This window comes from Copidosoma floridanum, unplaced genomic scaffold (genome assembly GCF_036245765.1).
Source record: "Copidosoma floridanum isolate Cflo_tuat_1 unplaced genomic scaffold, Cflo_Japanese_pri ptg000011l, whole genome shotgun sequence".
NCBI lineage: Eukaryota > Metazoa > Arthropoda > Insecta > Hymenoptera > Encyrtidae > Copidosoma > Copidosoma floridanum.
The window spans coordinates 2055621-2071311 of NW_028321888.1; the positions used below are offsets into that span (position 1 = coordinate 2055621).

Consider the following 15691-nt stretch of genomic DNA (forward strand, 5'->3'; position numbering starts at 1 on the left):
AAGACACATTTAAATCAGCACTCGCGAGTAATATTTGAGACAATAGAAATACATTCGAGAAATAAAAGACAAATACAATGTTTAGAGTGTGATCGAATCAGCTGAAATGTCAATAGTTTTTTGTTATATATATAGTTATAGAAATATATATTATATATATAGATTATTGTTGGTTTTTAACGCTCAAAACTGTGCTTTACCATTTTTGCTATTTTTTTTTTGTTTTGTTTTTTTTGAAGCCTTAGCGAAAAATATTTATTGTTCGATTTTATTACGATCAATTGGCATTGTTTAAATCTCTTTAAAATATTTTTTTTGAGCTAGTCTGAATTTCACAAAAAATATTGACATTTCAGCTGATTCGATCACTCAAATATTACTCGTGAGGGCTGATTTAAATTTGTCCTACTCCCACCTGTGTTGAGTTCCAACTGTCACAAGAGGTGGCAACGAGATAGTGGCCAGCGATCTCTAGTCCCAGCGATGTCTTGACAGACAAGACCAGCGTAAATAATATAACAGGGAGTGTTGCCGAGGATATCTAGCAACACAAGCTTGGTCGAAGTCAAAGCTTCCGCCTCGTTTATTCTCATCGTGTGCACCCTCATAACACTGTTTATTATGAAACCATTTAATTCTTTATCAAAAAAATTACAATTTAAAAGCTAAAAGATTATTAAAAAATTCTACATAACCACTGATGTCCGCAACAATTGATAGGATACAGAAAAATTAGACTTAACCACATAAAGAGAAAAGATAATGAACATGTTGATATATATAAGCACTGATTGATCCCGATTTGTCCAGTGGTTTCCGAGCAAAATGCAGAGAACCTCATATTTTGAGCAAATATTAAAAAATTAATAACTCTCTTTTGCATAAACATTAAAGGCTAAAATTTGACAGAGTTATAGCTTTCGTAATCTTTAATAACCACACAAAATTTCAACAAGATCGAATAGATAGTTTTTGCAAACCGCAGCTAAGTGAAAGAAAAGGTGCTTTGGTAAAACGGCCTAAAAATAGTTGTTTATAACGTTAGATGCAATTTTTCTGCGGGATAATATTTTTTAATACTTACTCTACAACTTACCACAGTATCGAATTTTTTGTGGTGTGGAAGTTAGTTATTCGTTCCCCATTTCACTATTTTTGCCATTTATTTTGAAGCCTTAGTAGAAAATATTTTTTGTTCGATTTTGTTACAATCGATTGGTATCACTTAATTTTCTACAACATATTTTTTTTTGAGCTTATCTAAATTTTCATTGCCAAAAACTTAATTTGATCCCACTATTACTCGCAGGTGTACGTGTGCAAGTATAAATCGAGCTTGGATGCTTGACGAGCTCGTAGCTTTAAATGATAAATTATAATAATTCGTTTTGTTAAAAAAAAAAGATTTTCCTTTAGATATGATAGGTAAGCAATAATCGTTAATGTGTGTCGTATTTTTGTAAAATCTAAAACTCGAGCTGACATGATTTTTGTGTATTCATGAAAAAAGTCCTTATAGCGTATTTTGTTAGATAATTGTGCTATTTGCCAGAAAATGTGTGAACGATTCTAGTTTAAAATAAGATCAGTAAATCACGGTGAATAAGACGAGAGTATTCTCTTAGCTGTAGATTTTGGTACATATTTTTTTTGTTAGCTTTTAAAAAAATAACTGTTTTCTCGACAAACATTAAATGTAATCAAAGCTTTTGCAATTCTAAACAAGTTTACATTAAAAGGCTTGGGTCAACCAGATATTTCAAAGATTTTCTGTAAAAATACAAAGGGGTAACAGTTGGTACCACCATGACGGTCTGGCACAATATTATTAAATTGTGTCTAGTATGTTTTCTACCCTAAATTTTAAATAAAAATCGCGTACTTCTATTGTTGATTTACGAAATTCAAATTTAAAAAAACTCCTTACAAGACTTTTATCGATTCAAATCACGATACGCTGCACTTGTATACTGGTTGCGTATTTTTCTTAAAGTACAGAGATGATATTTTTTTCTCCTTACCATAACGAAAAATCTGACAATTAACCATGCCTAAAATTTTTGGACTACTTGTTGTTTGACTACAAGAATATTTTTTTTTTAGGAACTTTTTTTTATAGAGGGTTGCAGTTTTTATTATTAAAACATATGCATTTACATCTCGTTTTTGTAACAATTTGCTGTCTTTAGATTTATGTTTATCAAAAATTTCGTGTACTAATACATGTCTTATCTTTTTTCAGCTTGTTATAAAAAATCTTAAAAACGAGATTTCAAAAAAAATTCCTATTCCAAATTACGACGAAATATTTTATGCTGGTACTGGAATGATTTTACTGCGTGATTCAGACCAAATAGTGCTGTTCGACATTCAACAGAAAAAAACTTTAGCTGAAGTCAAAATTCCAAAATGTCGGTACGTTATTTGGTCAAATGATATGATTTATGTTGCACTTTTATCTAAACATTCCGTTGTGATATGCAATCGAAGATTAGAGCATTTATGTACAGTGCAGGAAAACACAAGAATCAAATCAGGGGCATGGGATGATTCAAATGTATTTATTTATACTACAAGTAACCATATAAAATATGCAATTAGTAATGGTGACTACGGAATTATACGTACCTTAGATCTTCCTATTTATATTACTAAAATAAAAGGTGATCAAGTATATTGTCTGGACCGCGAGTGCAAACCAAGAATTTTTAGAATCGATACGACAGAATTTAAATTTAAATTATCTTTAATTGATCGAAAATATGAGGAGGTTTTACGGATGGTTCGCTCATCTAATCTTGTTGGTCAATCAATTATATCATATTTACAACAGAAAGGTTATCCAGAAGTAGCACTACATTTTGTCAAAGATGAAAAAACTAGATTTAGCTTAGCGTTAGAATGTAGTAATATTGAAATAGCATTAGAAGCAGCTCGAATATTAGACCAAAAATTTTGTTGGGAAAGCTTAGCGAATGCTGCTTTGTTGGAAGGAAATCATCAAGTTGTTGAAATGTGCTACCAAAGAACAAAAAATTTTGAGAAGTTAGCTTTTCTCTATCTTATTACTGGTAACTTGGAAAAGTTAAAAAAAATGACAAAAATAGCAGAAATTCGAAAAGATTTTTCAGGATGTTACCAAGGATGTTTATTAATAGGTGACATTGAAGAACAATCAAAAATATTAAAGGTAATAATTTTTTTCTTATTAATTTTTGTAGAAACATTTTTTGTAAACATGAGTTTCATTAATGATACAAATAATATGATTCTATGTGCTATTTCTGCTACGACTAAAGTTTGGGATTGATAAGACTTACTTAATATCTCCAATTCACCCTTTTGCATTCGACTACTTAATTTTTTCATTTCTCTAAATCTTAAGTATCAAGCGTCATCGTAACTTTTTACTAGACCTAAAATCCTTTCGTACTTTTTAGAATTAAAGCTCACGTAATCTATTAAATAAATACGTTAACATGTGAAACTTATCAACAAAAACAAGAACACTTACTCAAATTAAAATGTTAGAATGCATATAAATTGGAGTGAGTGCATTAAAAATTGACGCTTGGTGGCTTTGATTTTTCATAATGGATACACATCATCAATACTGGATAGACGCATGGCAAAGATTATTCTGTTAAAATAACGTTTTGCGAATTTTCTTTTGCTTCCGAATATAAAGTAAACGTTACAGTTTTGTCAAAACTCGTACCAGCATATAGAACTAAAATTGAAGCGTTGATTTTCACACTTGCAAGGCAAAAATTTTTGGTTTCATAACTTATTTAAACCCAATTATATTACAAAGCAAAGTTTAGCTGGTATTTTTGCTTTCCTATGCCAAAATTTCATTGTGCAAACATTTCAACTCGGATCAAAAACAGTATTTGCCTTATAAAACTAAATTTTTCTATGCGATGTCTAAATAAAAAATGATAAAGTGAGACATGTTAGGGGCACACTATTATTCGCAGCTAAACCACACCTCCATTTCACACCGCTATATTAAAATTTCAGATCATCGTATAATTTTTTGTAAAAATACCATTCACCCCATAAAAATAGATCAATTTTCAAGAAGTCAATTGGGTTAACGTTTGAGTATTGTATGATGATATTTAAAGGAAGGCAAAATTTAATAATCTCGTTATACCTTTCAGTTATACGTACTTGTTATTAAAAACCTGGAAATTTTCATAACGTAAATTAACAAAAAAAGTAGATGTCAATGCTCAATGTTTCTGTAAAAATTTGTTTATAGATTAATCTAAGCAGTGTAGGACATAACTATATAAATTTCTCCTTATTATCGTTTTAAAATTTTCCTACTAATTTATACTGTACTAGCAGCCCCCCGTCTCGGCTTCGCCCGAGACTTACTAAATAAAACACCGTAGTGTGTTGACATGTAATGTGAAACATTTTCAGTTATAAATTTTACACATATTCCTGATACATCTAAGAACAAAAATCTTCTTATTAAAAACATATTTTTTCGAAATTCTTATAGTTTATTTGGTTAAATAATGAGGTGTAAAAATTCGAAAAAATTATTATGCTGAAAAGTACCGTGCGTTCTTTATACCATAAAATAATCGGTGGCCATAAAAAGCCGTTGATTTACAGTTTCCCCCGTGTAATTCACGAAAACGGCTATTTTATAAAGCTGTTAAGATTTTAAACCCCCAAAAAATTTATATTAAAAAAAAATTTTTTTTCTCATATCTCACAACTTTATTACCAGAGCAACAAAGTCCTGAACCTTAAAACCTACATTTTTATTGCCACAAAAACACAAATACATTTTCTACTCATTAAAAAATCTTAAGTAGGATCTTTAAAGATTTTAGAGATTGCTGTGAGGGTACAATGAAAAGCTAATCTTTCACGTTATGGACTCTTTAGTTGTCAATTTTGACGCTGCTGTTTCAATCTCGATAAATTTTCTGCGTCAGTTTCTTGACGCCTAAGTAAAATTGTATTTATTAGATACACTTGAAGTTTTTCTTCCGATTCACCCTCTTGCGACTTTTGGCATGCTTAAAATTTGTGTGACCCCTAAAGTGTGTTTTCTGTCAACTTTGTTAAGTTCTTATACATTTGTTGGCAAGGTAGTTCGACGTCCGATGGCCCTAAAAAAGACCGGTGAGCTTTTTAAGTTAACTCTTTCTTGACTGCAGTTAACAGCAATTGTGACTGCCTGGATACCTCAAGGAGATCTTCTCTGGCCTGCTGTTGAAAACCCAGACTGATCGGGAGAAAAATTAAAAAGTCCAAAGCTTTGGGGCTAGTTGTAGTGCTCTTTCCCAACGTCTCCCGGTATAACGTCAAAGACGTTGGTGTCTAAAGCACCTTTTTTATTTGCAGATTCAGTTGTTTCGGTGATCTTAGATGAGGAGATTGGTTAGTGATACTTGTCCAGTGGAGGCTGTCCCGTTGGCTCAAGTTTTTTTTCCTAAATAGCTGTTATAGGTTTGCCCAACGCAGACTCTGGAGAGGATCAGTGATTCCTGGTTGAATGCTTAGAGTCGAGAGGGTAGTATAGGGTCGTCGGTCCCCGGGTTTTCCAGCCTCGCGAAGAACAACTCCGCAGGTGACGTTGTGCGTCTGCTAGTGAATGGTTGACTTGGTTTAATAGTGCCCGTCTTTAGTTAATATAGTCTTTTAGTCGAGGAATCGCTTCCGGAAGTAGTAGTAAAAATGTATTTGTTGGCAAGGTAGTTTACACTTAGGTGGCCCCTAAAAAGAACCGATGAAATTGATGGTTAAGTAGGGAACGTAAATACGTCTAATGGCCCTAAAAAGCGCCAGTGGTAAAACTTCCAGGCTATTCTTATTCCTGATGATGAAGAGCTGGCTACGGTTGCTTGATTCTTACCCTGAGAGTCTCGATATACGGAGACTGTGATAGAGGGAGGTGAGCTGCTGACCAAAGAACATCTCGTCTCGGGTCGTTCCCCGGATAACCAACCGCTCATCGTTAGACGGGAACATGTGGGTAAGCGCATTTGGGACGCGACGACCAAGAAGGTAGCCGTTGTGGCTTCCCGTGCCCCTCAGAGCTGTTTTCCCTGGCTTGTATTTGTAGCCAAAAATTCTCTAACTACACCAGGTGGGATGGTGGGACTGCCACACAACTATGAAGAGTTGGTGCAGATTGTGCTCTAGCTAGATATGTCTCCTGGTATTGTGGCAGAGACGGCATCAGTTGGAAATAATTTTTTTTTTGATCGCACTCGTCGAGATTCAGGGTGAATGGACACCTAGGTCCCTTTCCCCTTAGAGAAGAGTGTCGTCCGTATTGTCCGTAACCGGGATACCCAGCTGCAAGACTATTATGAGCATTCTCAATAGAACTCGTTGAATTGCCTAATCTCTACTACAACACTATGGAGACGCTCCAGCCTATTATAACCACACTTATTCAATTGTGTTTCAGGTAGCTTCGATTTTATGTCGACGCCACCTAGCGGATTTTACTGAACTAAAGTAAAAAGCTGGCATATTTTTGCAAAACTTTGAGCTCATTTATTGCTACTGTTATTAAATTTTTCAAGATAAAAACTATACTAAAACCATCTAGGAAGTATTATGAATCAGTGTGCAAAATTTCAACAAAATCGGTTTAGTAGTTTTCGCGGTTAGCGATTACAACGGTTTTAGCGCTTCTGCTTTATATATTAGTAAGATTGTGTACTACACCTTATCGTGCGCATGTATTGGTACAATCAATGACGATGTAATATACAACGAAATAATCTTGTTACCCCTTCTTTTTATGTTCTTAAAATGTCAACATATTAGAAGTTTATCTTACAGAATATAGATTAACTACACTTTCATACATAAAATATTATGCACGCATGTATGTAACACCTTATCGTGTACATGTATTAGAAAATTAGGAAAAAAGGGAAGGAATTAAAAAAAAGGAATTGAACTAGTTTCATTCTCGACCACTAGCTGAACTCATGAGTGGGGCGCGCTAGTAATCTTAACTGTAGATGAACATGACTAATACTTGCTCTTTACACGCTCACTTATTATGCGTCTGTAAGATTAATACAGTGTGTTGGGAGGATTTACACGATAAAATACATGTGTCGTAAGCTGGAAACTTAAATCAGTTTGTACTAATTACTACAGTAATTTTGGCGTTTTTTTAATGATAATCGTATGTTGATGTAAAAGTAACATGACTTATTAGGTGAAAGTAAACAGAAACATAGAGAATGGCATTCGTTTGATTGACCCACTCCTAGTGTTATAGTTCCTCATGTACCGAGATTAAATGAATAACGTCACTAGTACATTAAGACGGCTGAGTAGTCTTTGGTGGATTCGAGAGTCCACGGTTTGCGAGAGTTTTTCTGTCAAGAGATCACGGTTTAGTGGGGACAATAGTAGAAATATATGTAGGCAGCACCCATTACCTCGTAGACACAAGATGACGCTCTTCGTACGTTAAAGATTATGAAAAATAACTAGAGTGCAAGGAGGAGCTAGTATGCTACTTGAACGCGCATATACATTAGTATTAGTTATTCTCTATGTCTAAACTCGCACTTTTTGTTGGAAATAGGCTGGGTGGCAATGTACGAAATAATATACGTCACGCGTATAGCTGTTTACATGTACTAATATACTGTGTATTTGTACTCATTATCACTCTGTAGAGTGTTATCTTTTCATCATTCAAAGGCTTTCTATTGGACGTTGCTGCGACATGCTCTATGGTCTTTAGTCTAATGATTCAAGAAGTTAATTATCAAAAGATGAAAGTAGAATCGTTAAACACGAAAAAGATTAAATTAAAAAAAAAATCGTTGCCTGGACTATAGCGAGGGATAGAACCTTCTTAAGGGACTTTTTTACATTATGTAGGGAAATTTTACTGACTGAAGACATCAACACAAATAAAAAAGCTAAGTGTAACACACGATGTCAACAGTCGAATTAAAACTGTGAAGTAATGTCACTTCAAGAGATGTGATTTTTCTTTTATTTCTTTTACTTGAATTTTGTAAGGTAACGATCCTTCCCTAATTTCTTATGAAATATTCTTTTCGAAGTACCGCGTATTTTTCGAATCATACGCTGTTAAAAGACTTGAATAGGAGACTCTTTTTGGAGTTCATTTTAAACAGTCTGCTTTATTTAAGAGTACCCAAACAAAAAAGCCACAGTCATTATGTGAGTTGTGTCAAGGCAGGTATAATCAAGAGCACGGAGTTCTTCGTCTCAAGTTTTTAAATGTTTCTAACAAGTTGGTTTATTCAGAGGAGTTACTTGACGATAAAGATAGTGCAAATTGACGACAGGTTATTAAAAAAGAAAATTAAAGCTGTTAAGTGCGTTGGTTCAAATGTTTATTGGAAAAGTATACTCTTGTCAGAATCATTAATCTCATTATTGACGATATTTTTAATAGATGGCAAGTCGGCTGATATCGAGTTCAGTCCCATGACGTATAAAAGTATCGAATTCAGTCCCGCTATTTGAATATCATACTTAAATCCAGTCCTGGTCAATAAGTTTAATACTCTAGTTGAGTCCCATACATATGTAGTAATTTCGATGTATCAGTGGCTTTCGTTGTAGCTACGTGGTTGTTGTTGATTTTATTACTCATTTTCATTCTAAGCTGCGTACTGTGTTATCGTCGTCGTCGTTTCGCCAGGTACATTCTTATCGTCTATCGTTCAAGATATTTCATAATTTTTAATTTGTAACGTGACAGCCTCCTGACGACAATTTTTTTTTTTGGCATAATCGCAGTCAGCAATGAAATTTTTTACTAGTGAAAAAGGTAAAACGCTGATTATTATTACTTATTATTACTTATCATTATTACTAATAAATTATACCGCTTATACCAATATCCCAACGTTAAATATGTAGGACGCAGATCGGATTCAACAAAATGTCGGTGCAACCAGACGTAGAAAATTCTTGAATTTACCGAGAACTATCGATAAATGCCACGAAGCAATAGACAAATTGCAACCGATTAGCAATAAAAATAAAAACCTACTTCTATTCAATGATTCGAAATCGAATATAATATTATTTTCAACTGTAAGTAACTTGAAAATGTTGTCCTCATTGGACGAGATTTTTATTGACGGACCATTCTACAGCTGCCCGAAGTTTTCCACTAAAGTATTCGTCATACATGGTCACAACAATAATATTTACATACCGTTAGCTTTCTTGTTTTTTTCTCAATTTGTTCAATTAAAGGGGAAGTTTATTATCTATGTGTATGGGACTCAACTCGAGGACTAGATTTAATGACCGGGACTGAACTCGAGCATACTACTGATAAGATAAATCGTCTGGAACCTAACTCGAGTTTTCCGGGCAAGTCAGGCTTTTATTTTCTCTTTTAACAAGCTCTTGTCAATTTACACTACATCCATCGTAGGTTAACTCCTCTCTTACTACAGTAAATCTTCAAAACTAAATTATCTTATGTAACAACATCGTATTATGTAAGAGGACCTGTCTTATTAAAATTTTTTTCTATCTTCCAAAAATTGTTTTTAAAATCTTTAGCCATTATTAAATTGTTTTGACCAAATTCAATCATTCTTTTTTTCGAAAATGTGTGCTCCATTGCTTGCAGGATGATACCGGGTCGTCAAAAGATAGTTAACATTACTCTTTTTTAAAAAGTTGAGAAATTCTGCAGATATAAGCAGGATCATCATCTGTTGCTGCATGTACCGGTACGCCTTAAGTCACGAAATAGTCCATAAATGTATCATTAGTCGAAGTCGCATTTATGTTTTTCACAATTTTTACATCAACTTATTTATAGTGCGCATTAGTAGTATTTAAGTACATTTTGCCCTCAATGAGACTCTAAAAGTCTGCATAAATACTAATATTTGGAGCCTCGAGCAAGTTCCATGCGTGGAACGCTGCCCTAGGTGGGTCATGACTGTCACGTCAAAGCAAACAATGTTCACACTTTTTTACTATACGTTCGATATTAGCATCAATATTTGGCCACTACACATACAATCTGACTGGGGTTTTTATTTTCACAATGCCCATATGGCCCTGATGCAGTTACTTAAAAACGCGTTCTTTCAAAGATTCTGGAATAATTAGCCGATGATCACATAGCAAACAACCATTGTCCAAAACTAATTCTGACGTTTACAGAAAAATAGTTTTAACTTTTGTATTTAAATTGACTATACATTTTTTAACGTTAGACAAGCCTTAATTATTTGTAAAAACCTTTAATTTTTTTTTTTTTTTTTAACAATTCCATTTATTTTGTTAATTTATATATTTTCAAAATTGACGTCACGTTTAATGACGCCTAATTACCATAATTAATCCTTACCCATGATAGGAGCACTATTTCCTGGAAAAACGCACAGCTCAAGATTAAATACATGCCCCTCATAAGAAACCAAAACATACATAATTTTCAAAAGTATCAGACTTTAATGTATTTAACATCCAAAGTTACGAGTTGTCGATACTAATTTTATATTATTAAAATTCTTAGAATAAAATTGTTCTGATATGACTAAAATACTTGAACCTGTATCGATGTCAACCAGTAAATCTAAAATTTTACTTCTTTCAGCTTTTCCGAAACTAATAATATTTTCTCTAAACCGTTGCTACGAATACTACTTGCGTCTAATTTATCATCAAGAAAATGATTTTTCCTCTGTTACAATCTTTACACAATTTCACATTGTAGCTGTAGCTACAATCCGAACGTTTATTGTATTCGCTATGAGAATGACATGTAGCACCCCAGCCCGTGGCACAAGAAGGAAACCTGGGGGGAGGCCAGTGACATCAAACCCATGTAGTCAGTAGATATCATTGAATATCTAAAAAAGTAAGCTGTGTAGGATGATACATGAAGCGGAAAAGTTGTGGTAAATTTAATTATTAGTATATGCCTTTTTATCTGATGTGAATTCAAGGAGGCATTTTGATGTTACTGCTGTTGAAAGTAAAGAAAGTCTAGAGTGCCTCTAAAGATATATTATATATATAGTACATAGTGGGTCCGAAGTGCGTCAGCTGCTTGTTGTTGTTTATGTCTCCTTGGTACAGTCAGTCGGTGCCTAGTCGAAGCTCCTGACGACTTATCAAATCATACATACTGACTCTGATTATTATTATTTTAGACTTAAAACGTAAGCTAATTGTTGATCGATATTACATCTTGTGAATTAAAGATACTCAGCTGTTGTCTACTGCCGTACTTATAATGATTAGTCAGTGCTTTTGTGTCATATAAAGTTATTCGTAAGGCGTTTCATGATCTGTAAATTTTTTTAACCTAAAAATTGTATGTACCATCAAAAAGTATATTATTGAATATTTTGTTCCCAGTGATAAATTGAGTGATGGATGTCGTTCTTGAAACAGGCTTCGAAGCAGTCTCTCATAATATAGATTTTCAACCTCAAACTTTTGAAAAAGGAAAATCGTTGGTTAGAGCTGAACATATTCAAAAAGTGAGAGAACTGAAGAAATCTGAAAATCATATTCACATTGAAGCTAGTGTGACTTATTTATTTATTCTCTAGTCCCAAACGGAAGTTATGTAGCAGAAGTATTAAGAGATAACATTTTTTTTAAATGTTATCGTAAAATGGGAAATTTTTTATTTTTCTTATTTTTTGCCTGCGTTAAATATTACTAAATGTAGTACGAACAAGTTCAATAAGACTGTCGTACCAAAGTTCACTGATGTGGATGTTAAAAATATAATTAAAAATTAAATTTTTCACATAATCCCTTGGACACAATATTTGTTACCTTTGATTGTGCAGACATAAAATTTGGAATGAAATTTATTAAATACAAAATTCAATGAAACATACTGCTTAATTAAAAGTTTTTTATTCATACACATTTCAACGGCAAAGTGGATGTGTTTAATCCTCTTTCTGTTCATTCAAATTTTCTGAAAAGATTAGTGGTTTTAAATTTACTAGTACGTAACACATGTGTACAACGTCATCAATTGAGTTGAATAAATAAATAGGAATTTTTTTTTAAAATATTGTACGTTCTTAATCGTTGCATGATTCTTTCCACATGAATTCTCACTTTAGCTATCTTGTAAGTTTGTGTGGTCTCCTTTCTTGAAAGTTATGTCTTCTTTTCAAGAAAGGGGTATGAATAATAAAATTTTATTTCCCCTTGCATCCGTAACTTTTTAAATGTCAAGAAAGCCTTCGGCTAATATTACATCATCATCTTCGAGTTTTTCTATCAAACCTGATTCAATGGTAATTTGGCAATCACTTTTTCTGCCACCTGCCACTTCGGATTTAAAACTTATGAATCCAGATGGTGTAATACCTATTAAAAACTTTGCTGTAAAACCCTTCTTATATTGTGAATAAATAAGTACGCGGTGGCCCACTCCTACAGGTACATCTATTCTGCACTACATAAAATCAACGATGACTCTAGTATTACTAAACTCTGGGTGGAAGTAGATGGCATTGTATTTCGGACAGTGTCCTGATCTGGCCAAAATACGAGGTTTGATGTTGTACTAGAAAGATGTTGCAAAGTAGAAAAAAATATATTGAAAATTGTTGTCCGATGCAATCCAAAAAATAGACTAATTGCTTTAAAAGTCATGCCAGTTTTTATTGTAATCAAAAAAATCAAGAGCCTATCCTCTATAAATACTTTACGCCTATCGCTTGAAAGATTTCTGTCCATTCTTACAATAAAAATACAAATTTTCCATCGATACTCCTGCAACATCAACGAGTTGATTGCTACTTTTTACGGAAGTAAAGCCTTCAAAATTTTTTTTTGTTTCCCTCGCTTGGTCGATTTCAGAGCCAACTGCTATATCAACAGACACTTTTTTCACTGTACCAATCTTGACACTTCTAAATTTTTTCTTCTTTGTTCTTTTTGATGTTATAAGTACAGTAGAGCCCTTATTTGCCAAGTCCGTCTGAATTTCCGCTTCGTTACGTCTATATTCATAAATAAATCTATTACACGCTAGTATTTTTTCTGACTTAATACAATCATCCAACAATATTATTTCAGCTTAACAACTTTTATCCACGTTTTGTTTAGCAACACAGTCAGTTCGAGGTAATTCAGAACTTGCATCTGATTGGAGTTGGTGTAGATTTCCAACCCGTGTAACTTAACTTTCCTTTATTTTTCCCGTCAACCTTTTCACAAAACGTTTATGCCTGTATACAAAGAAAATCATTATTTTCATAATTTTTATTAAAATAAGTAATTACTCGATGTACCTATTTATTTTAGATTGGTGACTTAATTCTATATTTCCACACACATTTCCAAAAAAATAAGAACTATAGATAGTGTGCAACAAACTCAGTGCCCATGAGCTATCAAAATTAACAAAAATTAAAATTGATTAATATTGCAGCACATTGAGAGTGAAAAAAATTGTTGACAGTTTATTTTATTTACTTTCCTTTTTAACAGCAGCTATCCACTGTACTCTTTGTGTCAACTTATAATTTTAACTCAGAAACTTAAAAAACTTTTACAAACTATTGCTACTTGATTTTTGCATATTTTTACACAACAATTGCGATTATTCATTTTTGCACTCTGTTATTATGCACTCAGAGGAAAGTGGACTATTATGTGGCTTCGTACGACCGTATAGAGCGCCGATGTGATGTACAATGAACGGCCCACGGTAGTGGGCCAGCTGGCGACCCACTGGTGGAAGCTACAGAGTCCACTGTAGTACAGCAGTAGTGCCAGTCATGCGGCACAGTAGCTGAGTTATTATATGGTACGTTAGGTTATCCACTATGTGGCGCGGTACGTTTACTCGTCTCTTTCTTTAGTGTGATTCACCCTCGAAAGTTCGAAGGTGACTGACGTGCTCTGGTGTGCGATTCTACAGTGCCTGGAATTTCCCGTTTTAGTTTATGAGTTTTTAGTGGTTGTGCGACTTTTCTAAGTTTTTTAGTGCCTGTATTTAGACGTTAAATTGTGATTTTGATAAAAATCCTCCGTCATGGCGGAGTCAACAGTAAAAAAAAGGTCCCTAAAGAGGCTGAGTTGATGGACATTGATCTACAAAGCTCCAAAAGAAAGCTCTCCGATCAGAAATATTCTAGTTCTCTTGAAGATCTACCTAAAGAAGCACTCTCGCTAAATATAAGCAGCAACAATAATAATCCATTGAATGAATCGAAGAACAAAAGACGAAATAAAACTCAACAGAAAGTTCTACCCGTATCTGCGCATACACCTATGCTTGATACACGCAACTTACAACAACCAAATTGGAATTCAAATTTTAATTTAAAGGTACCTGAGCCATTCGACTTTGTTGCCGCAACAAATGAAACAAACAAGCACGACGTCAATAATTACCCCCAAGAGAGTAAATGTGCAGATAGGCAAGCTCAAAGTGTACCTTTTAAATGTGAATCCATCGAAGAAATCCCAATTGTACCTTTGAAGAAGATAAGTTTATACCTACAAGCTCAGTCATAGTTGCTTTTGCGGGGCAGTCCCTACCAACAAGCATTATTGTCCTCGGTTTTGCTGTCGAAGTAAGACCCTCCGTGTCAAACCCGATGCAATGCTTTAAGTGCTTCATACTTGGACACTCAGTTCGGGCTTGCAAAGGGAAAAAGATATGCTTAGAATGCGGCGGTTTGGAACACAAAGAAGAAGAAGCTTGCCCTTCAAAGGGCAAACCTATGTGCGTTAATTGCCAGGTGGCAACATAAAAGCAATGATAGATCATGTACAGTGTATGAAGAAAACAAAAAAATTAATACGATCATGGCATTTCGAAACCTATCATTTTGGGAGGCAAGAAATATACTCATACCCTATATTCTAAAAGTTGCCTTAAATACAGAAGAAAATTTCCCTGTATTGTACACTAATCCGAATATCAAGTATTACAGCCAGGTATTAAAAGAGTACCCCACACAAATCGATCAGACAATCGCCAATAGAAAGAACAACAAAGCAAGAGGCAACGCACAACAAAACACAAGAGTGGAGCCAAGGAAAATAATAAATTATAACAGGTTTGATATTTTATCAGACGAAACATTTAGTCAAGAAATGAATTATACCAGTCAACAGAGCCAACAACACATAGAAAAAGACTTTACCCCACAACAACAGGAAGCGCGCAACTTCCAGAATCATTCGAAAACAGTCAGAGAGAAAAGGCAGCAAATATTTGGGGATTGTGATACTATGAGCTTACCCCGGGCTCAAGGATGACAGAGGTGCGAAGCAGGTGAACACAATGACGAGACAGTGACTAGAAGACTTTAGTTTTATTGAATACAGCAATGTTTACTTGAACAAATGAACAAAGAAAAAGAATTTTTGAGAAACGGTCGTGGCTTGGATCACAGCAGACTGGCGCGTGCCGTGGTCTATGCTGGTCGTGGCGAGATCCGCGAGTGAGTGACGTGGGCCGCACTCGCCACCTAAAGGTGGGCGCTCCATAGAGCTTTTCTTCCTAAAGATGGCGCGCTCTACCATTGTGCTCGCGGGATGAGCTGTTGTTTCCTGCGCGTTTTTTGTTTTGCGCTTTGGCTAGCGGAAACCGCCACAGTGGCTCCCCGCTTAGTGCAGTCGGCCGTTGGCAGGCTGAACGATACCCGTTTGTTGGCCTTGGCCGCCTTGGGTGGCTCAG

At 34.5% G+C, this 15691-nt stretch overlaps 1 protein-coding gene across 1 annotated transcript in view; it reads left to right on the top strand.

Annotated features, from left to right (window-relative positions):
* alphaCOP (coatomer subunit alpha) overlaps window positions 1-15691 on the top strand; it is a 288800-nt gene that overhangs the window by 183902 nt on the left and 89207 nt on the right. Inside the window, exon 3 of the mRNA XM_014363177.2 lies at window positions 2243-3190. Coding sequence (XP_014218663.2) covers window positions 2243-3190 — 948 coding nt within the window. The remainder of the gene's footprint in view (window positions 1-2242; window positions 3191-15691) is intronic.